This window comes from Salmo salar, chromosome 03 (assembly GCF_965601325.2).
Source record: "Salmo salar chromosome 03, fSalSal1, whole genome shotgun sequence".
Classification (NCBI taxonomy): Eukaryota; Metazoa; Chordata; class Actinopteri; order Salmoniformes; family Salmonidae; genus Salmo; species Salmo salar.
Genome location: NC_138293.1, coordinates 57,966,001 through 57,989,974, shown reverse-complemented (window position 1 = coordinate 57,989,974; position 23,974 = coordinate 57,966,001). Strand labels below are relative to the sequence as shown.

At 43.1% G+C, this 23,974-nt stretch overlaps 2 protein-coding genes across 9 annotated transcripts in view; both read left to right on the top strand.

Annotated features, from left to right (window-relative positions):
• The first annotated feature begins 10,248 nt into the window (after positions 1-10,248).
• Positions 10,249-14,667, top strand: myl4 (myosin, light chain 4, alkali; atrial, embryonic). Its single transcript, XM_014192600.3, has 7 exons — positions 10,249-10,426; positions 11,920-11,947; positions 12,092-12,241; positions 12,581-12,754; positions 14,218-14,295; positions 14,382-14,418; positions 14,533-14,667. The coding sequence occupies exons 1-6, from the start codon at positions 10,253-10,255 to the stop codon at positions 14,408-14,410; spliced, it is 633 nt and encodes a 210-aa protein (XP_014048075.1). The 5' UTR covers positions 10,249-10,252; the 3' UTR covers positions 14,411-14,418; positions 14,533-14,667.
• A 7,247-nt stretch (positions 14,668-21,914) lies between these two features.
• The window catches only part of LOC106600872 (uncharacterized), a 40,556-nt gene continuing 38,496 nt past the window's right edge, over positions 21,915-23,974 (top strand). For 5 of the 8 annotated variants that reach the window (XM_014192613.3, XM_014192616.3, XM_045714971.2 and 2 more), the window contains exon 1: positions 21,916-22,078. The gene's annotated coding sequence lies outside the window, so the exon portion shown is untranslated. Of the gene's footprint in view, positions 22,079-22,270; positions 22,338-23,974 lie in introns of all 8 variants that reach the window. The other 3 variants (XM_014192610.3, XM_014192612.3, XM_014192614.3) reach the window with 3 other exon arrangements.

Here is a 23,974-nt window from a genome sequence, read left to right as displayed (position 1 = left end):
AGATGGCTTCATGAGGAAGGACAATTATGTGGATATATTGAAGCAACATCTCAAGACATCAGTCAGGATGTTAAAGCTTGGTCGCAAATGTGTCTTCCAAATGGATAATGAGTCCAAGCATACTTCGAAAGTTGTGGCAAAATGGCTTAAGGACAACAAAGTCAAAGTATTGGAGTGGTCATCACAAAGCCCTGACCTCAATCCTATAGAACATTTCTGGGCAGAACTGAAAAAGTGTATGCGAGCAAAGAGGCCTACAAACCTGACTCAGTTACACCAGCTCTGTCAGGAGGAATGGGCCAAAATTCACCCAACTTATTGTGGGAAGCTTGTGGAAGGCTACCTGAAACATTTGACCCAAGTTAAGAAATAAAAGCTGAAATAAATCATTCTCTCTACTATTATTCTGACATTTCACATTCTTAAAATAAAGTGGTGATTCTAACTGACCTAAGACAGAGAATATTTACTAGGATTAAATGTCAGGAATTGTGAAAAACTCAGTTGAAATGTATTTGGCTAAGGTGTATGTAAACTTCCGACTTCAACTGTAACTGCTGCTATACACACCTTTTATATTCATATACTGTTCATACATACACATCATCATTTACAGTGAATTCGGAAAGTATTCAGACCCCTTGACTTTTTAAACATTTTGTTACGTTACAGCCTTGTTCTAAAATGGATGAATTCATTTTTTTCCCTCATCAATCTACACACAATACCCCATAATGACGAAACAATAACAGTTTTTTTTAAAATTTTTTGCAAATTTACTACATTAAATATTACATTTACTCAGTACTTTGTTGAAGCACCTTTGGCAGCTAAAAGCTTGGCACACCTGTATTTGGGGAGTTTCTCCTATTCTCTGCCGATCCTCTCAAGCTCTGTCAGGTTGGATGGGGAGCATCGCTGCACAGCTATTTTCAGGCTTCTCCAGAGATGTTTGATCAGGTTCAAGTCAGGTTCATGACATTCAGAGACTAGTCCTGAAGCCACTCCTGCGTTGTCTTGTCTGTGTGATTAGTGTCTTTGTCCTGTTGGAAGGTAACCTTCGCCAAAGTCTGAGGTCCTGAGAGCTCTGGAGCATGTTTTCATCAAGGATCTCTCTGTACTTTTCTCCGTTCATCTTTCCCTCAATCCTGACTAGTCTTCCAGTCCCTGCAGCTGAAAAACATCCCCACAGCATGATGCTGCCACCACCATGCTTCACCGTAGAGATTGTGCCAAGTTTCCTCCAGACGTGACGCTTGGCATTCAGGTCAAAGAGTTCAATCTTGGTGTCATCAGACCAGAGAATCATGTGCCTTTTACTGAGGAGTGGTTTTTGTCTGGCCACTCTACCATAAAGACCTGATTGGTGGAGTGCTGCAGAGATGGTTGTCCTTCAGGAAGGTTCTCCCATGTCCACAGAGGAACTCTGGAGCTCTGTCAGAGTACTTGGAGTCCAAGCCCGCTTGGAGTTTGCCAAAAGTCACCTAAAGGACTCTCAGACCATGAGAAACATGATTCTCTGTTCTGACGAAACCAAAATTGAACTATTTGACTTGAATGCTAATTGTCACATCTGGAGGAAACCTGGCACCATCCCTGGTGGCAGCATCATGCTATGGTTATGTTTTTCAGTGGCAGGGACCAGGAGACTAGTCAGGATCGAGGGAAAGATGAACGGAGTGAAGAACCTAAGAGATCCTTGAGGAAAATCTGCTCCAGAGCGCTCAGGACCTCAGACTGGGACAAAGGTTCACCTTCCAACAGGACAATGACCCTAAGCACACAGCCAAGACAACGCACGAGTAGCTTCGGAACTAGTCTCTGAATGTCATTGAGGTAGCCCAGCCAGAGCCCGGACTTGAACGCGATCAAAAATCTGTGGAGAGACCTGAAAATAGCTGTGCAGCGACACTCCCGATCCAACCTGACAGATCTTGAGAGGATCTGCAGAGAAGAATGGGATAAACTCCCCAAATACAGGTGTGCCAAGCTTGTAGCGTCGTACCCAAGATGACTCAAGGCTGTAATCGCTGCCAAAGGTGCTTCAATAAAGTACTGAGTAGAGGGTCTGAATACTTACGTAAATGTCATATTTCAGTTTTTGCTTTGTCATCATGGGGCATTGTGTGTAGATTCATGAGGAAAAAACAAGTTAATCCATTTTAGAATAAGACTGTAAGGTACCAAAATGTGGAAAAAGTAAAGGGGTCTGAATACTTTCCAAATGCACTATTTAATTTTTCCTTTATTTAACTAGGCAAGTCAGTTAAGAAAAAAAATCTTATTTACAATGACTGCCTACCAGTAAACAATGGGTTAACTGCCTTGATCAGGGGTAGAACAACATATTTTTACCTTGCCAGCTCAGGGATTTGATCCCACAACCTCTCGGTTACTGACCCAACGCTCTAACCACTAGGCTACCTGCCGCCCCAATAATGTACATCTGTGATTGAGTTAGTGATTCAAAGGTGTTATAACATGTTTTTAATTTGCTTTGTTTATTGAAACTGAATTGACACGCCTTGAGCTGAATAATAATATATAACTTTACTTTAATACATGCTTTTGTCACTTCTAGGTTAGACTACTGCAATGCTCTACTTTCAGACTACCCGGATAAAGCAATAACTAAACTTCAGTTAGTGCTAAACATGGCTGCTAGAATCTTGACTAGAACCAAAAAATGTGATCATATTATTCCAGTCCTAGCCTCTCTACACTGGCTTCCCGTTAAGGCAAGGGCTGACTTCAAGGTTTTACTGCAAACCTACAAAGCATTACATGGGCTTGCTCATACCTATCTTTCCGATTTGGTCCTGCAGTACATACCTACACGTACGCTACGGTCACAAGACGCAGGCCTCCTTATTGTCCCTAGAATTTCTAAGCAAACAGCTAGAGGCAGGGCTTTCTCCTCTAGAGCTCCATTTTTATGGAATGGTCTGCCTATCCATGTGCGCGACGCTGACTTGGTCTCAACCTTTAAGTCTTTATTGAAGACTCATCTCTTCAGTAGGTTCTATGATTGAGTGTAGTCTGGCCCAGGAGTGTGAAGGTGAATGGAAAGGCACTGGAGCAACGAACCACCCTTGCTGTCTCTGCCTGGCTGGTTCCCCTCTCTCCACTGGGATTCACTGCCTCAAACCCTATTACAGGGGCTGAGTCACTGGCTTACTGGTGCTCTTCCATGCCATCCCTAGGAGGGGTACGTCACTTGAGTGGGTTGAGTCAGTGACGTGATCTTCCTGTCTGGGTTGGCGCCCCCCCTTGCGTTTGCCGTAGGGGAGATCTTTGTGGGCTATACTCGGCCTTGTCTCAGGATGGTAAGTTGGTGGTTAGAGATATCCCTCTAGTGGTGGGGGGGCTGTGCTTTGGATTATATCCTGCCTGTTTGGCTCTGTCCGGGGGTATCGTCGGACGGGGCCACAGTGTCTCCCGACCCCTCCTGTCTCAGCCTCCAGTATTTATGCTGCAATAGTTTATGTGTCGGGGGGCTAGGGTCAGTCTGTTATATCTGGAGTATTTCTCCTATCTTATCTGGTGTCCTGTGTGAATTTAAGTATGCCTCTCTCTCTTTCTTCTTTCTTTCTTTCTCTTTCTTTCTTTCTTTCTTCTCTTTCTTTCTTTCTTTCTTTCTTTCTTTCTTTCTTTCTTTCTTTCTTTCTTTCTTTCTTTCTTTCTTTCTTTCTTATCTCTCTCGGAGGACCGGACCTGAGCCCTAGGACCATGCCTCAGGACTACCTGGCCTGATGACTCCTTGCTGTCCCCAGTCCACCTGGTCGTGCTGCTGCTCCAGTTTCAACTGTTCTGCCTGCGGCTATGGAACCCTGATCTGTTCACCGGACGTGCTACCTGTCCCAGATCTGCTGTTTTCAACTCTCTAGAAACAGCAGGAGCGGTAGAGATACTCTGAATGATTGGCTATAAAAAGACAACTCACATTTACTCCTGAGGTGCTGACCTGTTGCACCCTCTACAACCACTGTGATTATTATTATTTGAGAACGTTGAGGTGACTATACTGCTTGGCGTTACCCTGGATTGTAAACTGTCATGGTCAAGGCATATTGATACAGCAGTAGCTAAAATGGTATGTCCATGATAAGGCGCTGCTCTACCTTCTTGACAACACTGTCAACAAGGCAGGTCCTACAGGCCCTAGTTTTGTCGCACCTGGACTACTGTTCAGTCTTGTGGTCAGGTGCCACAAAAAAAGGACTTAGGAAAATTGCAATTAGTTCAGAACAGGGCAGCACGGCTGGCCCTTGGATGTACACAGAGTGCGATAAATTAATAATATGCATGTCAATCTCTCCTGGCTCAAAGTGGAGGAGAGATTGACTTCCTCACTGCTTGTATTTATGAGAGGTATTGACATGTTGAATGCACCGAGCTGTCTGTTTGAACTACTGTCGCACAGCTCGGACACCCATGCATACTCCACAAGACAAGAGGTCTCTTCACAGTCCCCAAGTCCAGAACAGACTATGGAAGGTGCACAGTACTAAATAGAGCCATGACTACATGGAACTCTATTCCACATCAAGTAACTCATGCAAGCAGTAAAATCTGTTTTAGAAAACAGATTAAAAAAACATCTTATGGAACAACGGGGACTGTGAAGCAACACAAACATAGGCACAGACATATACACACACACACACACACACACACACACACACACACACACACACACACACACACACACACACACACACACACACACACACACACACACACACACACACACACACACACACACACACACACACACACTTTGTACTGTATATATGTGGTAGTGGTGGAGAAGGGGCCTGAGGGCGCACGGTCTGTGAATGTATTGTAATGTTTTTAAAATTGTATAAACTGCCTTCATTTTGCAGGATCCCAGGAAGAGTAGTCGCTGCTTTGGCTAATGTGGACCCATAATAAATACAAATACACATACACCTCTCCCTCTCTTTTGCAAATTCATGTATGCAGCAGTAGCCTACTCCACACAAACTGACTCTGTATTCCAACAGGCATGCTTTTCATGGCTTTTCGCGACTATGTCCTTTATGTAGCCCTCTCTTCATGTAGCCCTCTCTCTCTAGTTGTGTGGCAGTACAATTAGACTATGTGGTTTGTAAACAGGCAGCCTATGGAATTGTGTGTGGACTGTGTGGGCCTAACCATAAATAAAATTGTGCAGTGCCTCAACGCTCCACCTAGTAGGAAATAACCCTTAAGAATATATGGTCTACATATAAGTGTCACGTTCGTCATAGGAAGGAGACCAAAGCGCAGTGTGGGTATCGTTCCACATCATTTATTTTAATGTGAAACTATGCAAGCCATACAATAAACCATACACAAATCAACAAACCGTGACAAAGAGGTGCTACATGCACTAACTCAAAATAATCTCCCACAAACAAATGTGGGAAAAACAACTACTTAAATATGATCCCCAATTAGAGACAACGATGACCAGCTGCCTCTAATTGGGGATCATCCAAAAACCCCAACATAGAAAAACAGAAACTAGAACCAAACAACATAGAAAAATAAAACTAGAATAAACCCCCCCAGTCACGCCCTGACCTACTCTACCATAGAAAATAAGAGCTCTCTATGGTCAGGACGTGACAATAAGAAAATATATATAACAACCAACTGTTCCTTTAACTGTAGAATAAGTACAAACACAAAGTAAAGTTATATCAATAAAATGTATTGATAAAGCCCTTCTTACATCACCTGATGTCACAAAGTGTTGTACAGAAACCCAGCCTAAAACCCCAAACAGCAAGCAATGCAGGTGTAGTAGCACGGTGGCTAGGAAAAACTCCTAGGAAGAAACCTAGAGAGGAACCAGGCTATGAGGGGTGGCCAGTCCTCTTCTGGCTGTGCCGGGTGGAGATTATAACAGAACATGGCCAAGATGTTCAAATGTTCATAGATGACCAGCAGGGTCAAATAATAATAATCACAGTGGTTGTAGAGGGTGCAACGGGTCAGCACCTCAGGAGTAAATGTGAGTTGTCTTTTTATAGCCAATCATTCAGAGTATCTCTACCGCTCCTGCTGTTTCTAGAGAGTTGAAAACAGCAGATCTGGGACAGGTAGCACGTCCGGTGAACAGATCAGGGTTCCATAGCCGCAGGCAGAACAGTTGAAACTGGAGCAGCAGCACGACCAGGTGGACTGGGGACAGCAAGGACTCATCAGGCCAGGTAGTCCTGAGGCATGGTCCTAGGGCTCAGGTCCTCCGGAAGGGGAGGGAGATAGAGAGAATTAGAGGGAGCATACTTAAATTCACATAGGACACCAGATACGACAGGACAATTACACCAGATTTCACTTCTCTAGGGTAGGAGGCAGTATTTTGACGTCCGGATGAAAGGCGTGCCCGTAGTAAACTGCCTGCTACTCAGGCTCAGAAGGTAGGATATGCATATTATTAGTAGATTTGGATAGAAAACACTCTGAAGTTTCTAAAACTGTTTGAATGATATCTGTGAGTATAACAGAACTCATATAGCAGGCAAAAACCTGAGAAAAATCCAACCAGGAAATGTGGAAATCTGAGGTTTGTAGTTTTTCAAGTGATTGCCTATACAGTATACAGTGACTTAGGGTTAATTTTGCACTTCCTAAGGCTTCCACTAGATGTCAACTGTCTTTAGAATGTTGTTTCATGCTTCTACTGTGAATAGGGAGAGAACAAGAGCTCCTGGAAGTACATGAGTGAGAAAATGACATGGGCTCAGTGACGCGCACTCACGTGAGAGTTAGCTGTGTTCCTTTTCTTGTTTGAAGACATTGGAATCGTCCGGTTGGAATATTACTGAAGATTTATGTTAAAAACATCCTAAAGATTGATGCTATACATCGTTTGACATATTTCTACGAACGTAAATATAACTTTTTTTTACTTTTTGTCATGACATTTTGATAGCGCTTCCTGCATTTGGAGTAGTGGACTGAACGTGCGAACAAAAAGGAGGTATTTGGACATAAATGATGGACTTTATCGAACAAAACAAACATTTATTGTGGACCTGGGAGTGCATTCTGATGAAGATCATCAAAGGTAAGTGAATATTTATAATATTATTTCTGAGTTTTGTTGACTCCACAAAATGGCGGGTTTGGTTTCGTCTCTGAGCGCTGTACTCAGATTATTGCAAAGTGTGCTTTCGCTGTAAAGTTTTTTTGAAATCTGACACAGCGGTTGCATTAAGGAGAAGTGTATCTATAATTCTTTGAATAACAGTAATATTTTATCAACGTTTATGATGAGTATTTCTGTAAATTGATGTGCTCATTCACTGGACGTTTTGGGAGGAAAAACATTTCTGAACATTACATGCCAATGTAAAATGGGGTTTTTGGATATAAATATGAACTTTATCGAGCAAAACATACATGTATTGTGTAACATGAAGTCCTATGAGTGCCATCTGCTGAAGATCATCAAAGGTTAGTGATTAAATTTAGCTGTATTTCTGGTTTTTGTGACGCCTCTCCTTGCTTGGAAAATGGCTGTGTGGTTTTTCTTGCATAGGTGCTGTCCTAACATAATCTAATGCTATGCTTTCGCCATAAAGCCTTTTTGAAATTGGACAATGTGGTTGGATTAACGAGAAGTGTATCTTTAAAATGGGATAAAATAGTTGTATGTTTGAGAAATTTGAATTATGAGATTTTTGTTGTTTTGAATTTGGCACCCTTCTATTTCACTGGCTGTTGGCAGTGTGTCCCGCAGGTGGGACGCTAGCGTCCCACATACCCCAGAGAGGATAACAGACTGACCCTAGCCCCCCGGCACATAGACTATTGCAGCATTGATACTGGAGGCTGAGACGGGGGTTGGGGGACACTGTGGCTCCGTCCGACGATACCCCCGGACAGGGCCGAACAGGCAGGATATAACCCCATCTACTTTTCCGAAGCACAGCCCCTACACCATTACAGGCATATCAACAGATCAGCAACTTACTACCCTGAGATAAGGCTGAGTATAGCCCACGAAGATCTTCTCCACCGCACAAGCCCGAGGGAGGGCAAAACTGGACAGGAAGATCACTGACTCAACCCACTCAAGTGACGCACCCCTCCTAGGCATGGCATAGAAGAGCACTAGTAAGCCAGTGACTCAGCCCCTATAATAGGGTCAGAGACAGAGAATCCCAGTGGAAAGAGGGGAGACGGCCAGGCAGACACAGCAAGGGTGGTTCGTCACTCCAGTGCCTTGCCGTTCACCTTCACAACCCTGGGCCAGACTACACTCAACCATAGAACCTACTGAAGAGATGAGTCTTCAATAAAGACTTAAAGGTCGAGACCGAGTCTGCGTCTCTCACATGGATAGGCAGACTATTCCATACAAATGGAGCTGTACAGGAGAAAGCCCTGACTCCAGCTGTTTGCTTAGAAATTCTAGGGACAATAAGGAGGCCTGCGTCTTGTGACCGTAGCGTACATGTAGGTATGTACGGCAGGACCAAATCGAAGCGATAGGTAGGAGCAAGCCAATGTAGGGCTTTTTAGGTTGGCCTTGTAACTGTAATCATTCGTTTTTGCAAAGTAATTAAATATGCTTGTATTTAGAATTCCATTCTCAGACATTTCTTGAATGCCTATTACTGTAACTCAAATGTAGTCTCTTGCATGTTTGAGTTATCTTTATAGAGTCAGATAAACATGTTAATAGGCTAATTGCATAGTCTTATTATGGGTCGCATGTAAGGTATATATAATATCATATATGATAAATATTACCCCCCTACAGAGGAGTTACTTAAAGACTGTGTCCCTGCTCTAGTTGAGGGAATTAGATTGTAAGCATTCTCTATAACAGGGATAAACTGTAAGTAGCAGTACACAGTTTCCCAAACGTGGATGCATAGTTGACCTACCCCACAATGCAGGGGTTCTTCAACTTTTTAGTGTATTGCTGCAGACTACTCCAAGGCAGTGAGTGCTGCCACCTCTTATTGGAGGCTTCTGGAATGGATTAGTGGCCCTCTCAAGGGGATGACCCAGACCCTCCACAGCCTAAGGAAGGAAGCTATGCTAAGGGCCACTGTAGCAGGTGGCCAGCCTGCTGCAGGCTCCTCTTGTTAAACTGTATTTAGAAGGCGGGAAGGGTCCCTTGGGTGTTTTAGGGCTCCAGGCAGAGGTTAACAAAGCATCTGAGGGTAGTGGTTGGTTTTCATGGTATGTTTTGATAGTGTTCTCGTAATCTTCACCGACCCCCCATATAGGCCTACAGCGCATTTTATTATTCAAAGACATGACATAACACTGTGTAATACAGTACGTTTATGGGAGTCAAAATATTGACTATGTACAGTAACTAAAGTCTAGATCATTCAAATGTTTATGCTTCAGTGCCTACCAGGCCAAGAGCTCAGTCAGTTCATTCCAGTTCACTGAGCACACTAACGGCCAGACCATTCCTTCCCTCATCATCGGTGTCTCCCTCCTCCTTCCTTAGTCAGCTGTTCAGACCCTGCATCTGCCCTCCCACAAGTGTTCGCCCTCTCCAACCCCAAATAGTCCCATCAGGCCTTTCCCTCCCTGTCTCTCTCTCTCTCTGTTACTCTCTTGCTCTCTCTTTCTCTCCTTTGGGAGTTGTGGGCAACTAAGTTAATAAGAGAGGAAGATAGTTTAAACTCCCTTGAGTAATGTCCTGCTTCTCTAATTGTGGTTAAGCCACTGCCCCTCCATACCCACTAAGAGGAAATTATACTTATCACCCACCTTAACCCTTTACTGGCGACATGTCACAACTGATGTGCTAAATAGTGAAGAGTCGACTGGGACCTGAATACTGATCATATTTGCCATTATGAGAGAGAGAGCCCTGATGAGGTATTAGTAGCTGTCTTTTATATAACTAGGCAAGTCAGTTAAGAACAAATTCTTATTTACAATGATGGCCTACCCTGGCCAAACCCTAACAACACTGGGCCAATTGTGCATCACCCTATGGGACTCCGAATCACACCTGGTTGTGATACAGCCCGGAATCAAACCAGGGTCTGTAGTGACACCTCTAGCACTGAGATGCCATGCCTTAGACCGCTGCACCACTCGGGAGCCCGTGTAGGTGACCGCATAGATGAAGTCTTGTGAAGTTCTATCCTTAAGACTGTCTTTTTACCCTTATATAGAATGTGATCCTGGCTCCTGTGGGCTAAGCCAACCCCTCTGTCTCAGTGGGGACCCCCAAGCTGGGTATATAACTCTTCCAGAGATGGTCCTCTGTCAGCCTCCACCTCGACACACACGGTCTCACTCACACACTTTCCCATCCAGGACAATGGCCCCCAAGAAGCCCGAGCTGAAGAAGGAGGTGGCAAAATCGACCCCACCGGCTCCAGACCCAGAGAAGCCCAAGGAGCCCGAATTTGACCCCAAAAGCATTGCGGTGAGTGTCCAACTCGTAGCTCTAGAATGTATGTTGTAATTCTACGGTCTAACCTCTCTGTGAGTCTTTGCTGTCATCTCCTCTCATCCACCTGTGTTTGTAGTAGAACTTATGACAGTAAATATGAGAGAAGAGGATGCTATCCTTAGTTGATGAGTTAGAGATGTGTTAGTTGTACAGGGGAGTCTGTCAAAAGTTTAGGAATTTGCCTAGTGAAAAACCCATTGTTGTATTAGTTGGCAAAGTTCTATTGGCAAAATTTCTTGGCGTGGCTGTCCTCTGCAAAGGATGTGACATTTTCAGGGTATTTGTTTTATGTGGTTCGGGGTTTTGTGTTTGTGTAATGGGTGTTTGATTTAGTATTTCCGGGTTTTTGGTTGATGGTCTATGTGTTTGTATTCTATGGTTAGTCTGGTGTGTGTGTTTCTATGTTTGGTTAATTGGGGTTGGGACTCTCAGTTGAAGGCAGGGTTGTCTATCTGCCTTTGATTGAGAGTCCCATATATTAGGGTGTGTTTGTGTGTGTGATTTGTGGGTGATTGTTCTGTGTTGAGCCTATGCTTTGCAGACTGTCAGTTTATCGTTCGTTTTCTTGTTTGTTGTTTTTGTATTCGTGTTGATTTAATTAAATGTTCAAAATGAACAACTGCACACCTGCTGCGTATTGGTCTACCTTTTCTGATGACGATTTCGCATTATCGTCAGAAGACGAAGATACTTGTGACATGATGTAATAACCTTTCAGGTTAGTTATGTTCAGATCATTAAACCGTCTCTGCTTGGTACAGTAATTGTTGAAGATAACATCTGAATGAAATTATGTTGGAAGTAAATCAAAGTATATTATAAGCGTTCCTAATCAATTACATATTTTTTTCATTTTCTGTTTCTTTGGCCTTGGCAACTGGCATTCACCGTACGATCAAAGACTTGTTGGCGTAGTGGCACACATCTGACAGAACTTTCCAGCGACTGGATCAAGCAAACAGTTCATAGAACTGTTTTATGTTCCCAACATGCTCTTTCAATGGAAAAATAGCATTTCAACCCATAACTCTTCCTTGTCAGGTTGTTTTTCTTGGGGATGATAAAAAAACAAATTGGGCTGGTATTTGGTGCCAGAGATGTTCTACACCCGGATTCATCTGCATTCTTCTGTCTCTCTGGGGTTCTAGAACAGCCTTTCTAACGGGTCCCCAGTTGGAACTTTGCGTTCCTGTTAGTCTGTGTTGGACAGTGGAGGAGAATTAGGTTTCACACAAAGCCCACCATCTCGAAACTAGGGGGCCCTGTTACTCTTAGAGACACAAATGGGGTGTCCACAGCTGACCTTGGAGGTTTTCAAAGAACTCCCCCCATCTCATATACATAGGATGCGCCTCGGATGCACCTCATCCTTCACAATACAATTGCTAAATGTGTTTACAATTATGAGCTGGGCAAAATCAGTAGCAATATTCCCACTATTGAAGTGTTATTTTTTTCTATTTCAGATGGAGTTCACTGCAGACCAAATTGACGGTAAACTGATCTTCCTTTAAAAAATCCAACATCTTTTGATGTCAATTTTACTATTTGTTATGGGGAAAGTTTACTGGATGACCTGACCTGTTGATGACTTACTAATTTCCCCAGCTAACCCTGGTCATCTGTGTTCTTCCCCAGAGTTCAAAGAGGCCTTCATGCTTTTCGACAGGACCCCCCAAAGTGAGATGAAGATCTCTTACGCCCAGTGTGGTGATGTGATGAGGGCGCTGGGCCAGAACCCCTCCAACGAAGAGGTCATGAGAGTCCTAGGGACACCCAAGCCACAGGGTCAGTGGGCACACCAGTATTCTATAGACATTGTAAAGTAGTAGTTGTCACTGGTTACATGTTCACACAGACATAGACATCAATAATTTGCTCTGCAAGTGTATCCACCAGGAGCAACATTTTAACTGACGGCATCACAGTTTGTAGACATATCTGCCTTTGGACAATGACTCCAGCCTTTGAACATGTGCATGGCCACACCATTGCTTAAGTCGCTATCTTTCTCCTACTTTCCGTTATCTCTTTATTCACCTTGAGCTCTGTAGAGGCTTGTATGTTGATGGGTTGAGTTGGTTTCATCGAAAGTAAGTCCTTCCCTTGCTCACCATGCCACTATAGACATGAACACCAAGCTGATCGGCTTCGAGACCTTCCTACCAATGTTCCAGCACATCTCCAAGTCCAAGAACCGGGGTACCTTTGAGGACTTTGTGGAAGGACTGCGTGTCTTTGACAAGGAGGGCAACGGCACCGTCATGGGCGCCGAGCTGCGTCTTGCACTCGCAACTCTTGGTTAGTGCGCATGTTCTATGTAGCTATAATCTCATGTTTATGATGTGATTATAGATGTGTAATGTATGTTCTATGAAGTTAATGTGAAACACCTAAGGGTATCTGAATAGAGGATTGGTTTGGGGTTTGGCTTCCGTTATGGAAAAAACACATTATTTCACATGTGAAATTTCAAGTGATTTTCACGTGATCACATAACCTTTGACGTGGATAAAATGTCACATGTGAAATATTCTTCACATGAGATTTCACTGGTGATGCCCCTGCAAGCATAAATCTGTCGTTAGGGTGTCCCCGGAAAGTCACGCGGTCGGAGTGTTTTCGACTTACATATTTGGCACGCTTTTGCATACATTATTATAACGTGTATGTTGATTTATACAGTAATTATTATTCAACATGTCCTCACCTGGGATTTGGACTCACAAACTCTTGGTTCACGGCATTCAGATCTTCTTGCTATGCCACCATTTCTGTGTCAATGACCGATTTCACCTGTATTCCTACGCTTTGGACTTCAAAGTAAATCTCAGCTTTTTTTAGATACACTCAAGAAAAACTATTATATTTATCATAGTGATTGAGGAGTAACATTAAAACAGAATAGTATGGTGCACCAACATTAGACTACAGAGAAAAACATCAAATTGCTGCACTTCTGAGCATGTTACAGACTTTATGGCACAGGAGAAAGATCAGTGTAACCTAAATCCCGAAGTTGTGAGTTCAAATCCCAGGTGCGGTCATACTGAAAATTCAGTACAAAGTAATCATGTGAAAGGATTGTCATTGGTTAAAGACTTTTACACTACTTTGGCTGAACAGCAAACCACTTACCTTACACCATTTAATTTGGCTGAACAGCATACCACTTACCCCTACACCATTTAATTACTTCCCTTACAAAAAACATGTGAAATCTGCAGTTTCACATGTGAAATAGCTGTTTTCACATGTTGAGCTGAAATGTTCACAAGTGAAAGCAAAAGAGGCACATGTGAGGTCAGTTGTTCACATGTGAAACCATGTGTTCACGTGTATTAAATGTAGAGTTTACATGTTAACACCATATTTTCACATTAGAGATTTTCACATTTGAAAACATTCACATTTGAAAATTTAATTTGCAGTTTTACATGTAGTTTCATGGTACACCATGTTGAAAATGGTACCACATGTTGAAACCACATGTTGAACATGGTACCACATGTTGAAAATGTGACAACATTCTCATGTTGTCACATTTATTTCACATGAGATCATGTTTTCACGTGTAGTTTGATGTTATCACGTTATCGCATTATCTTCACATAACATCACGTGATATCATGTAATTACGCGAGATCACATGTGAAACACATTATGATCAAATGTGAAATTCATGTTTTTTCCCTTAAGGTTTGTCTATGAGGAGTCTTTAACATAATTTGAAAATGTCTCACACCCCTCCGTTACACCGGCAGGAGAGAAGATGACAGAGAAAGAGATAGAGGTAGTGATGGAAGGCCAAGAGGACAGCAATGGCTGCATTAACTACCAAGGTGACCACTTCATGCAGTGTGCTGAGGAAACTTACTGGTTCCCACCTATGGTTAATACATTCTCTGTTTCTATCGCTCTATTTCAGCCTTTGTGAAACACATCATGACTGGGTGAATGACCAAGTGAGTACAGCATTTGAACTGTGAAGTACATGACCTTTTTGTCTGCACCCTGAGTCGTGCGTCAAACTGATGCTGTAACGAAAGTGAAATGACAGGTGTCTCTCTCTGTTGCAGAATTCAAGATGTCGCTGACCCGAATCTCTCGTTTGTTCCTCTCCTCTTTCGTTCAAATCTTTGTCCTCAATGTGTGTGACCGATTCTGTGTGTCACAACGTTTCGACAACGGAAATAAATGTTCAATGTCAAACATCTAGGTCCAAAAGCAATGTTCATCTTTATATTCCATGGTGTGGTTGCGTGACTGTTTCAAAGTGACAATATTGAGAGATTGGTAACTGTTTTCAAAATGGCGTGCACTTCATCTGAAATAGGAGCACTGTGTACTCCCTAAAGTGGGGGAGATCCTCTCCTTCTTTGGTGGTCCCATTGAAATCCATTACGTAATGGGTCTCTGGTGCATTCTTAGGTTTCACATGTCAAAAGCCTGCGTCTGTCACGTACGCATATTTAGACTCGCTAATGGAGCAATGACGTGATAACGTTCCAAACAGGTGAGTGACAACTGTGCTTCTGTTTGTTAGCTACATATCTGTGAGGGTTGAGGATTTAGAGGGAGGGAGAGCAAGTTGTGAAATGTGTATATTCATGCATGTACAGCATATTATGTTGCTAAGTAACTGTTTTCTACTGGTAGAACAATAAATAGAAACATGGCCTTGTATCTATGTCAATTCAGTCACATCAGAATGCCCACGTATTAGCATCATATGTTTGGGGATCTAATTTAACCTAAGCACAATTCATAACACTGAAACCATAAACCAAAATTATAATTGCCTCAATGGTAATGCGAACTGGCACCAGAACAGTTGTATGCTGTAGCTACTGTAAGACAAGGTAAATTAACAATAATTGGAAAATCCCTAGCTTTGCTGGTGAGATGGACTGATTCGGAGGTTAGAGAGGATCTGACCCTATACACAGAGGATGAGACAACTGTTAAGAGCTCTCCCTATTTAGTGAGCGATGCCGGAGCCATTGGGTGCAGCTGCTGTTGACATAAGCTGGAGCTTATGGACTGTTGTACCGACCGACTTAACACTGAAGTATGAGGACGCCCAGCCCTGCAGATGCAGAATCATAAAAGCTAACCCACCCATCCTCTACCCCAATATGTACACATACACACACACACACATTCTTCTTAAACAACAAATATGTTTGCATGATCTACTTTCTCATTTTAAAAAAATCATATAGGCCTGTCTCCCTCCACCCATCACCTGTTGGTCATGATGAGACACCATAAACGTTGGCATCCCTTTGCCTTTTTCACACATGACTTCGGCTAATCCACGTCAGCTGTTGTTTTCTCTTTGTATTTGTAGGGTTAGATGATATGTTACAGTGTGTGAGTATTTGTGAGTAAGATCATACCCAGTGTATGGAAGAGGAATCTAGAGAGGGAGGGGAGAGGAGGGGAGGGGTCTATGACAACACACACGTCTGGAGGGAGGGTAGGAGGGTAACCTCCCTGTAAAAGTCTAACATCGGATGCCAGATAATCCTCTGGACAATAGCCTTGTCCTGTAAACAGTCCAACAGCCGCACAATCTGCCCCCCCCCCCCCCAAAAAAAAAACACACCCTTGAACTCTCCCTGAAGACTGGGCTTGGCAAGGGCCAGAAAGGAGATGGACACCTTCCAGACATGGCTGGTCAGTTGGTGTAGCACTCTCCGATTTTTTTTTTTTTATAGCAGAAAAGATGACGGAATGATGTAAAGAGTTTGAGTCACTGACCAGTAGGACTTTAATGCAGTAACATTAGTGCATTGTATTGAGTGTCACTAATACACTACGGTAAGTATGTGTCAATGCATGTAACTGTGCTAAAACACACAGAATACTTATACAAATACTCTAGTACTGTAAGTTGTTCAGTACATTAAAGAGCATTGGTTACACTCATAAAGAAATTATACAGAATACATGCATGTGTATCACAAAATGTAGACCGCTAAGGAAGTAGCCGACACTAGTGTATGACTGACAAAAAAAGGCTGACTACAGTACATTACACCATGTTGTGCATAGTGCTGTGACCTCACAAAGAGACAAGTTTTAGCGTGGGAGACATGAACGCTTGTACCAACTCCTTAGAGCAGAGTCTATGACTGTACATTGAGTGTGCCAAACATTAGGAACACCTTCCTAATATTGAGTTGCACCCACTTTTGCCCTCATAACAGCCTCAATTCGTAGGGGCATGGACTTTAGAACGTGTCGAAAGTGTTCCACAGAGATGCTGGCCCATGTTGACTGTAATGCTTCCCACAGTTGTGTCAAGTTGGCTGGATGTCTTTTGGGTGATGGACCATTCTTGATACACACAGGAAACTGTTGAGCATGTGTAAAGCGGTGCGCCTGGCACCTACTACCATACCCTGTTCAATGGTACTTAAATCTGTTGCCTTGCCATTCACCCTCTGAATGGCACACATACACAACCCATGTCTCAATTGTCTCAAGGCTTAAAAATCATTCTTTAACCTGTCTCCTCCCCTTCATCTACACTGATTGAAGTGGATTTAACAAGTGACATCAAGGAGGGATTATAGATTTCACCTGGATTAACCTGGTCAGTCGATGTCATGGAAAAAGCATAATGATTGGTACACTCAGTGTAAGTCTGTGCTGGGGGAGGTTGTCCAGAGAAAGGATGCCACCTAGTGGCTAAGAAATCAAGGAGCTTTTTCTCAAATCAAATCAAATCTAATTGTATTGGTGCCATACACATGGTTAGCAGATGTTAATTCGAGTGTAGCGAAATGCTTGTGCTTCTAGTTCTGACAATGCAGTAATATCTAACAAGTAATCTAACAATTCCCCAACAACTACCTAATACACACAACCCTAAAGGGATGGAATAAGAATATGTACATATAAATATATGGATGAGTGATGGACGAAAGGCATAGGCAAGGTGCAATAGATGGTATAAGGTACCGTATATACATACATATGAGATGAGTAAAGTAAGATATGTAACATTATTAAAGTGGCAACGTTTAAAGTTACCCGTGATCCATTTATTAAAGTAGCCAGTGATATGAGTTTCTATGTAGGCAGCAGCCTCTCTGAGTTAGTGATTGGTGTTTAGCAGTCTGATGCCCTTGAGATAGAAGCTGTTTTTCAGTCTCTTGGTCCCAGCTTTGATGTACCTGTACTGACCTCTCCTTCTGGATGGTAGCGGGGTGAACAGGGAGTGGCTTGGGTGGTTGTTGTCCTTGATGATCTTTTTGGCCTTCCTGTGACATTGGGTGCTGTAGGTGTCCTGGGAGGCAAGTAGTTTTCCCCCGGTGATGTGTTGTGCAGACCGCACCACCCTCTGGAGAGCCTTGTGGTTGAGGGGGGTGCAAATGCCGTACCCGGCAGTGATACAGCCCGACAGGATGCACTCGATTGTGCATCTGTAAAAGTTTGTCAGGGTTTTAGGTGACAAGCAACATTTCTTCAGCCTCTTGAGGTTGAAGAGGCGCTGTTGCGCCTTCCTGACCATACTGTTTGTGTGGTTGGACCATTTCAGTTTGTCTGGGATGTGTACACCGAGGAACTTAAAACGTCCCACATTCACCACTACTGTCCCTTCGATGTGGATATGGGGGTGCTCCCTCTGCTGTTTCCTGAAGTCCACGATCATCTCCTTTGTTTTGTTGACGTTGAGTGAGAGGTTGTTTTCCTGACACCACACTCCGAATGCCCTCACCTCCTCCCTGTAGACTGTCTCGTCGTTGTTGGTAATCAAGCCTACCACTGTAGTGTCGTCTGCAAACTTGATGATTGAGTTGGAGGCGTGCATGTCCACGCAGTCATGGGTGAACAGGGAGTACAGGAGGGGGCTGAGCATGCACCCTTGTGGGGCACCAGTGTTGAGGGACAGCGAAGTGGAGATGTTGTTTCCTACCTTCACCACCTGGGGGCGGCCCGTCAGAAAGTCCAGGACCCAATTGCACAGAGCAGGGTTGAGACCCAGGGCCTCCAGCTTAATGATGAGCTTGGAGGGTACTATGGTGTAGAATGCTGAGCTGCAGTCAATGAACAGCATTCTTACATAGGTATTCCTCTTGTCCAGATGGGATAGGGCAGTGTGCAGTGTGATGGCGATTGCATCATCTGTAGACCTGTTGGGGCGGTATGCAAACTGAAGTGGGTCTAGGGTGGCATGTAAGGTGGAGGTGATATGATCCTTGACTAGTCTCTCAAAGCACTTCATGATGACAGAAGTGAGTGCTACGGGGCAGTAGTCATTTAGTTCAAAGAAGGTGTTTAGTTTGTCTGGAAGCGAGACATCAGTGTTCGTGACGTGGCTGGTTTTCTTTTTGTAGTCCGTGATTTCCTGTAGACCCTGCCACATACGTCTCGTGTCTGAGCCGTTGAATTGCGACTCCACTTTGTCCCTATACTGACATTTCGCTTGTTTGATTGCCTTGCGGCGGGAATAACTACACTGTTTATATTCGGCCATGTTCCCAGTCCTCTTTCCATGGTAAAATGCGGTGGATCGCACTTTCAGTTTTGCGCGAATGCCGCCATCCATCCACAGTTTCTGGTTAGGGTAGGTCTTAATAGTCACAGTGGGTACAACATCTCCAATGCACTTCCTTATAAACTCACTCACAGAGTCAGCGTATAGATTGATGTTATTCTCTGAGGCTGCCCGTGAACATTTCCCAGTCCGTGTGATCAAAACAATCTTGAAGCGTGGATTCCGATTGGTCAGACCAGCATTGAATAGTTCTAGTCACGGGTACATCCTGTTTGAGTTTCCGCTTATAAGACGGTAGGAACAAGATAGAGTCGTAGTCGTATTTGTTGAGGGAGGGCCTTGTATACATCCCGGAAGTTAGAGTTGCAGTGATCGAGTGCATTTCCTTCACGAGTGCTGCAATCAATATGCTGACAGAATTTAGGTAGCCTTGTTCTCAAATTTGCTTTGTTAAAATCCCCAGCTACAATAAATGCAGCCTCAGGATATATGGTTTCCAGTTTACATAGAGTCCAGTGAAGTTCCTTGAGGGCCGTTGTGGTGTCTGCTTGAGGGGGTATATACACAGCTATAACGATAACTGATGAGAATTCTCTTGGGAGATAATATGGCTGGCATTTGATTGTAAGGAATTCTAGGTCGGGTGAGCAGAAGAACTTAAGTTCCTGTATGTTGTTATGATTACACCATGAGTGGTTAATCATGAAGAATACACCCCCGCCCTTCTTCTTCCAAGAGAGGTGTTTATCTCTGTCGGAACGACGCATGAAGAAGTCCGGTGGCTGAACCGACTCCGACAACGTATTCTGAGAGAGCCATGTTTCCGTGAAAAAGAGAATGTTACAATCTCTGATGTCTCTCTGGAAGGCAACCCTTGCTCTAATTTCGTCTACCTTGTTGTCAAGAGACTGGACATTGGCGAGTAGTATACTCGGAAGCGATGGGCGGTGTGCACGCCTACGGAGCCTGACCAGGAGGCCGCTCCGTCTGTCTCTTCTGCGGCGACGTTGTTTTGGGTCAGCTTCTGGGATTAGATCCACTGTCCTGGGTGGTGGTCTGAACAAAGGATCCGTTTCGGGAAAGTCGTATTCCTGGTCGTAATGTTGGTAAGTTGACGTCGCTCTTATATCCAATTGTTCTTCCCGACTGTATGTAATAACACTTAAGATTTTCTGGACTAACAATGTAAGAAATAATACATAAAAAAACTAAATACTGCATAGTTTCCTAAGAACTCGAAGCGAGGTGACCATCTTTGTCGGCGCTATCTTGATTCCTGTTCCCATCTCTGTTCCTACTTGACTGCCTTTAGTTGAAATCTAAAATAAATCTGCCTCACATGCCTAAAACCAGACTAGAACAGAAAGACATATTCTGTCTTCTTACACGTACAATATATTGGCCCTGTGATAGACTAGTGTCCTGTCCAAGGGGTGTGTGTGTACATTAAGCTGCCTCATGCTATAGAAACAGCCAAGGCTCATGCAAGGCTACTTACTTACTTACACTAATATGGCAATTAAATATTGCAATTAAATGAACAGTGCCATACCATAGCCTACACACTATTATGCAAAGCTGTAGTGAGTGTCAATATGGAATAGACAGAACAATTTCAAACCACAGAACTGCAGATGGGATTTATCTTATTTATTTGGCTTTGAACGACCTTAATCAGTAGTAAAATATGAATATTTATTTCAAGGTATGTTAAGACCAATTGTTAGATATTGTTTACAATGTAAGAGAGGAATAATTTCAAATCACCTGAAATAAAATGCAGACCAAACACACCATAGTAATTTCAGACATGTACCATCTGCCTCTTTCTCCCCCTCTCCCTCCTTTGTCCCTAACTGGAGGAAAAAAATGCATGCTTATTCTCAAGTGGTCTGGTTGCTAAGCAACTCCAGGGGCTAACCTCAACCCTGCCTTGTGGTTATGACTTCCTTAACAAAGTGTATGACACAATGCAATGCTTTCTGGCAACACTCTGTATGTAACATGTATTACACATGCAAACCATTGCTTTGCAAAATATCAGTATGAGTTTCTAGGTGGCTCAATATACCAGACCTGGGGTGAAATATGCCAAGTACTTTTATATAATACACTTGAAGTGTGCTTGATTTAGTTGGAATTTGCACTTTGGGGACTATTCCATTGGTTACATAAGGAAACAAATGATATTCCATTCACTGTAAGTGTATGTGTAGTCTAGTTACACGTAATTACACAATTGTAACCAATTACTGCCATCTATGGTTGGTTTAGTATGGAGGAGTGTTAGAACAGTCAGTCTGCCAGAGCAGAAGGCCAGACCTATAGATGTTTAAAGGTCACTAACTGTGGCAAGCATAATGCTTCCCTTGCTATACCCCACCCACAGGTTTTAGGGCAAGAGGGGTATTGCCACTCCCTCTAAGCAGGTTTTCCAGTAATTCTTACATAATCATCGATAAATTGACATTAAGCCAGGCCTAGAGGAATGGAAATTCAAATATATTAGATTAGATGAGACATTATTTTAATGTGAGAAAATAACAAAATGTAATTGGTAAAAATTGTGTCTGTCACCTATTACGTAGGGCAGAAGGCTACTTAACAAGGTAGGTCTCCCATTGTGTCATTCGTTTGGGTTAGCATTGTAGAAGCCCTGCAATTTGTTCATATCAGCTAAACTAGTTTTAATATCATCATCTAACACCATTTTATCAACATATCAGACAGAGGAGGCTGGTGGAAGGAGCTATAGGAGGACGGGCTCGTTGTAATGGCTGGAATTGAATAAATGGAAAGGTGTCAAACACGTCAAACATATGAAAACCACATGTTTTACTCCGTTCCATGAATTCCATTCGAGCCATTACAATGAGCCCGTCCTCCTATAGGTCCTCCTACCAGCCTCCTCTGAGATCAGTGTTGGCCTACACACAAACCTCTTTCATTTCAAGCATTCTAGTGCAGAACGCTCAGGAAGGAATTTCAGAACAGTCTCTGTCTGTACTCTGGCGCCCTCCTCCCCTTCAGGCCGCCTAGCGACAACTACTCTTCTCTGTCGGGTGTCCACTGAGTGACTGCAGCTGGAGAGACAATAACTGTCTGCCACACAGGTAAGAGAGAAAGACGCCTTATATATTTATAGCAAACCTAGTACATTCTGCAAGACAATTCTCCTAGGTGTCTTCGATTGATTAAGAATTCGAGCCGTTTCCGGGTTTTTTTCCCGGGGCAAAACAAAAGCGCCATTCATGCTTATCATTTAGCTTTGAGGCACCGAGCGAATCTTTCTTTCCGTTGCCTAGGTCTGGGTGTGAGGAGAAGTTGGGCCTGGGTACTGTCTTGCTTTCGCTAGCTGCTTCATCACAACAGGTACGAGCCCCAAACAAGCCATGTGGACAATTGGATCAAAAGTAGCTAAATGGATTTGTCCATAAACATGCACTTTGTAGTTTGTTATATATTTTGACTTTTAACTTAATTATTGAGATATGACAGCTGTCATGATGTGTAAACTGAGGCTAAGCTAGCTAATGAATGTAGCCAAGGGTTGTAATTTAGTTAGCAAGCTACAAATGAGCTAGCTAGCGAGCAAACTAATTAGCTTAGCGTTAACTATCTAACTAGCCAATCATTATGGCCACAGATTTTAGCTACGATTTTAAGATAGTAGTGCCCTTCTTTTTTTTTTTTGCCTACTTGAGGCCTGTCTTTACTTTGGGTAGCGTGTCTTGCTTGAGAACTGAAAGAAGAAATCACACAGTGTTCCTTACAGGATAGGTTTTTGCCTGATATAGCATTTCTGCTTTGATCCAAACGTAGCAAACGTTTTAGTTAGATTTCTGTGCATCTGGATCCTATGAAATTGGATTTTCTCAGCGGTGCTTTCCGCGGACAATGGTGCTGATGTTGGCTGGTGGCTACACTTTACCATCAGGCCACTTATTGTCAGTGGCTTGCCTGACTGTGGTTACTTGTTGTCCACTATAGACAGCCAAAAGTAGACTGTCAAACGAATGTTATTTCACCTGCTTATTACCTAATTCGCCAACTGTTAATTATTAATATTTCAGGAATGCTTTGTAATGGTTTGGTCTTGCAGCACCTCCCTTTCCTGGGATGCATGCGATGTCAAGTACTGCTATTACAACTTTGTAATCAAGTAGTAGGCCGGGTGTTCTTTTTAAGCCATTTTGTTAGAAAATGTAGACCTCTTCATCTTGGCTCAAAGTCTAATCTGATTTGTGAGGAGATGAATTCCGCGAGCCCTTGCCATGTGGCGCTTTGTCTAAAACAAATCGATTCACGGTAGAATCGATTAACTGTTGTTCATACTATTTCGAAATGATTCAGCACCCTTGTAATTTTCATATTGAGGTTTATTCTTGCCAAATTGGGCCATAAGATGATGCGGTTTGTCGGTGCTTTTTCTGTGGCGGACACACCTCTTTCTCGCTCTGCCCTCCGCAATTTGTCATAGCTCTTGTGCTGTGAGTTGCAGTGAGAGATGAGCATGCATTGTTTCGCTACTTGCCGGTAGGTCTGTACATTTGTTAGATGAATCCAACACTCTCCATTAACCCTCGACACTTTTTGCTCGAGGTCGAAATCATAGACAGAGTCTATTGCAAAGGAATATCGAGGGACAAAGGCTTATCTCTCTCCTATCCAATTCCTCCGCCACGCCCATCTTGTTAAATGTATCCCGGAGAATGCTGTAAGAATTGTACTTCCCTGAACTCATACGTTGGACATCTGTAGAAATGACTTATTCCTTATTCCTGTTTGAGGAGCTCTTCGAGAACTAGACATAATTTCCATTATCATTGTATTATATGCTCATTAGTATTGGGATATAGCCTAACTTAAGAAAATTAGGAAAATGGTTTATTCCTAGCCATCATTTGAAGGTTTTGTTGGTACAAAAAAAATGCTGACAAATGTCCCTCTACTGTCTGAGAAACGTTAAGTTTTCACATTTCCATGCATAATTTGATTGGACCGCCCAA